This window comes from Dipodomys ordii, unplaced genomic scaffold (genome assembly GCF_000151885.1).
Source record: "Dipodomys ordii isolate 6190 unplaced genomic scaffold, Dord_2.0 Scaffold53, whole genome shotgun sequence".
Lineage (NCBI taxonomy): Eukaryota > Metazoa > Chordata > Mammalia > Rodentia > Heteromyidae > Dipodomys > Dipodomys ordii.
The window spans coordinates 5,120,003-5,124,483 of record NW_012267269.1 but is presented as its reverse complement, the minus strand read 5'-3'; the positions used below and the strand labels follow the sequence as shown (position 1 = coordinate 5,124,483).

Genomic DNA, 4,481 nt, shown 5'->3' with positions numbered 1-4,481 from the left:
ACCCTGACTTCAAGCCCCAGTATAGCAAAGGAGGAAGGAATGGAGGAAAGGTAGAAGGGAGGAAGGAAGGAAGGAAGAAGGGAGGAAGGAAGGGGGAAGGAGGAAGGGAGGGAGAGAGAGAGGGAAGGAAGGAAAAGAAAGTAGTAGTAGTGGTGATGGTAGTGAAGGAGCTGTAACCCCTCTGTACATCAACTTTATAATAACAATAATTTAAAATTAAAAAAAGAAGCCTGGCGCTGGTGGCTCATGCCAGTAATCTTACTCAGGAGGCTGAGATCTGAGGATCACAGTTCAAAGCTAGCCTGAGCAGGAAAGTCCCTGAGACTCTTGTCTCCAATTAACTACCAGAAAACCCTTGAAGTAGCACTGTGGCTCAAGTGGTAGAGTACTCACCTTGAGCTGAAGCTCTCAGGGACAATGCCCACCCCAGCCCAGACTTAAAGCCCCATGACAAAGGAAAGAAAGACAGAAAGACAGAAAGAAAGAGAGAGAGAGAGAGAAAGAAAGAAAGAAAAATAAAGAAAGAAAGAGAAGGAAAGGAAGGAAGGAAGGAAGGAAGGAAGGAAGCAAAGAAGGAAGGAAGGGAGAGAGGGAGGGAGGGAGGGAGGGAAGGAAGGAAGGAAGGAAGGAAGGAAGGAAGGAAGGAAGGAATTGAAGGCAAGGAAAGGAAAAGGATCAATTAATAATAAAGCAGTACAGGTAGGCAGACATTCCAGTATAGACTAATGATGCATGTGAGGAAAAGTAAATAGATTCACAGTATCTGCCTAATTAAATTCAGTACACTTTGAACATTAGTTATGAACTAGATATGGGACAAGGAAGGATATGAAAAGAGAATTATTCCATATATCCAAACTTAGAAACATTTGCAATAGCCTTACCTAGTTTGCAAAATAACACACTTAACTCTGACATCGTAACCCCTAAAGCATTTTAAAGCACTATAAACACCAATAATTGGGATGGTGATATGGCTCAGCGTTAAGAGTTTGTGCTGGACACTTAAGAGGCCTTGGGTTCAAATTCCTGGCACTCTCATCCCCAAAGAAAGGGAAAAATAAATACCATAAATTACCTTAGTGGCAAAGGTGTAGACACAGGCTGTGATAATATTAATGCATCATGAACTGACAGCTGAAAGAAACAAAAAAGTAATTTAACAAAACCATTTTTGAAATCTAAATATTCAGATCAATGGAAAATAGTTAAGTAAGTAGCAAGACTTACTTTTGAAACTAATATGTAAAATGATAGCTGTATTTACTTAGAGGTATTTGTAAACAATTAAAAGTACTTGTATTCTTTTCAAAGGTTAATTTGAGATCTGATTGAATGCAGTTTAAGTAATTGTACTGACTAAAACTCAGTTACTTAAAATGTTTGTAGTAACTTTTTTTTTAGAAAAATCTCAAATTTATTTCCTCCCTAGACTAGTATGTACTTTTATTTGGTAGTTGTTCTGTATATATTAATATTTTCTCCTCTTACTTTCAAGATCAACAATTATCTGACTCAATCCTATCATATATAATGTAGATATCTTAGAGAAGTATTAAATAGCTTGCTTCTTTACACCATTGCTACTCAAAGAGAGTATGCAAAAGGAGGTAGTATAAAAATGTGAAGTAAAACATTCAGCAAGCCAGGTACTAGTGGCTCACACCTGTAATCCTAGTTACTCAGGAGGATGAGATCTGAGGATCATGGTTCAAAGTCAGCCTGGGCAGAAAAGTTCCCATTGAGTCTCTTATTGCCAATTAACAACTCAAAAACCAAAAGTGGAACTGTGGCTCAAAGTGGTAAGAGCAAATGAGCTCAGGAACAGTGCCCAAGCCCTAAGTTCAAGCCCCACAACTGACAAAAAAAAAAAAAAAAAAATTCAGCAACTTTTCTATCCAAGCAAGCAATCCATGGAATCACATCTCTGAATAGGTTCAGACCTGTTCATCCTATACTAATCTTACTTAGCAAGTTATGTATGTAAGAAGCTATGTATCTACATAGGTCTGCCTTTTTTTTTGGTGCCAATCGCAGGCTTGAACTCAGAGTGTGGGCACTGTCCCTGACCTTTTGTGCTCAAGGTTAGTGCTCTACCATTTTAAGCCACAGCTCAGGTCTGTTTTGGTTTTTTTGTTAGTTAACTGGATATAAGCATCTTACAGACTTTCCTGCCTGGGTTGGCCTTGAACCACAATCCTCAGATCTCAGCCTCCTGAGGAATTAGGATTACATAGGTAGGAGCCACCGAGGTGAAAGACCTCCCATTTATATATACATATATGTTTGTATGTATTTTTTTTTGGTTGGTCTTGGGGCTTGAACTCTGGGCTTCGGCACTGTCTCTACATTCTTCAGCTCAAGGCAAGCGCTCTACCACTTAAGCCATAGCACCATTTACAGTTTTCTAATGGTTTATTGGAGATAAGAGTTTCACGGACTTTCCTACCTGGGCTGGCTCTGAACCACAATCCTCAGATCTCAGCCTCCAGAGTAGCTAGGATTACAGCCGTGAACCACCGGTGCCCAGCTCCATTTATTTATTTTTAAATATAATTTTGTTATTATTAAGGTATTGTACAGAGGAGTTGCCACTTCATAAGTTAGGCAATGAGCAGATTTCTATTTTTGGACAATGTTACCCCTTCCTTTGCTTTCCCCCAGTTTCCCCCCGTCTCATCTCTGCCCACAAGTTACATAGGTCATTTTCCATATAGTGTATACCAAATAGTACAATTGCATTTGTTTACCCTTCCTCCCTCCACTTTTTTGAGGTCTGCCATTTATTACAGAGAAAAATAAAGAATTCCCTCCAGATAATGTGAGAATTGCTATAGACTGTTTCAGTTTCTCCTAACCACAGTTTATTTCATACTGATATTTGTCAATCTGATATTAAGAACATGACCATAACATAACCTGAGAGTTTATATTACTAAAATTAGCTACATAAGGTTATGAATGGGCTTTATGAACTATGATGACAATGTCGCAAATCAAAAAATTATTACAGGTTGGGTGCTAGCCTTGAGCTGAAGAGCTCAGGGACAGCGCTCAGGCCCAGAGTTCAGCCCCCATGATCAACAACAACAACAACAACAACTTATTACAATTCTGTAGGTCAGGGATCCAAAATTCCATAAGAAAGGCTCCCCAATAAAGCTATTAAATACAGGATGTTTAAAAACATAATGAATGCATACTAGTTCACCTCAAAGGGTTATGAGAATCCTTTCTGTAATGACTGGAATAAAATGTATGCAAAACTCCCTCAAAGTACATTTCTTTTTAATTACCTGTACAAGTATTCTTGGTCTTTGTGCTGAAGGAAAAGGGATGTTTTGCATAAAATGTGAAATGTACCTAGGAAAGATTATGAAATAAAAAACATAATTACTTTCATAAACTCTATCAAGGATTTTAACATATCTTAAATATCACTAGTGATAGCTGGGCGTGGTAGCATATACCTGTAATCCCAGCACTCAGAAGACTAAGGCAAGATTGTGAGTCCAGGGTCAGCCTAAACTACATAGTGAAAACTTATCTCAAAAGAAAATAAGCCAGCTGGGCACTGGTGGCTCAAGCCTATAATCCTAGCTACTCAGGAGGCTCAGATCTGAGGATTGGGTTCAAAGCCAGTCCAGGCAGGAGTCCATGACACTCATCTCCAATTAACTACCAGAAAACTGGAAGTGGCACTGTGGCTCAAAGGACTAGAGTGCTAGCCTTGATCTGAAGAGCTCAGGGTCAGCACTCAGGCCAAGCTCAAGCCCCATGACTGACAAAAAAAAAGAGAAGAAAACAAAAGCACTATATAATATCCAAGTTATGACACGTCTATTTATTTAAAACTCATGAATAAGGGTAAAATTTTTTTTGGGGGGTGGTGGTTGTAGGGCTTTAACTCAGGGCATGGATGCTTTCCTTGAGCTTCTTCGTGTTCACGGCTAGTGCTCTATCACTTGTGCCACAGGGCCCCTTCCAGTTTTTGAGTGGTTAATGGGAGATAAGTCTGTACATAGATTGCTTGCAAGTAATTTGAAGTTTTATTGGAATAATAGAAAGGTGTTTGCTATATTTAAATAAAATATTTAATACATTATTAAAGTAAAAAAAAAAAAAAGTCTCATGAGGATTTTTCTGCCCAGGCTGGCTTTGAAACGCAATTCTCAGATCTCAGCCTTCTGTGTAGCTAGGATTATAGGCGTGAGCCACCAGTACCTTACAAGAATTTTTATTTATTTTGTTGTTGTTGATCCTGGGGCTTGATCTCTGGGCCTGGGTGCTGTCCCTGAGCTTCTTTTGCTCAAGGCTAGAACTCTACCACTTGAGCCACAGTGCCACTTCAAAGAATTTTCTTAATCTAAATAAATGACCACTTGGGGCTGGGAAGGTGGCTCAGTGGTAGAGTGCTTGCCTTGCATGCCTGAGGCCCTGGGTTTGATTCCTCAGCACCACATAAGCAAAAAGAAAAAAGC

At 39.3% G+C, this 4,481-nt stretch overlaps 1 protein-coding gene across 1 annotated transcript in view; it reads right to left on the bottom strand.

Moving 5' to 3' along the window:
* Dennd4c (DENN/MADD domain containing 4C) overlaps positions 1 to 4,481 on the bottom strand; it is a 105,505-nt gene that overhangs the window by 79,651 nt on the left and 21,373 nt on the right. Inside the window, exons 5-6 of the mRNA XM_013020762.1 lie at positions 3,297 to 3,363; positions 1,079 to 1,137 (exon numbers count right to left, since the gene is read on the bottom strand). Coding sequence (XP_012876216.1) covers positions 1,079 to 1,137; positions 3,297 to 3,363 — 126 coding nt within the window. The remainder of the gene's footprint in view (positions 1 to 1,078; positions 1,138 to 3,296; positions 3,364 to 4,481) is intronic.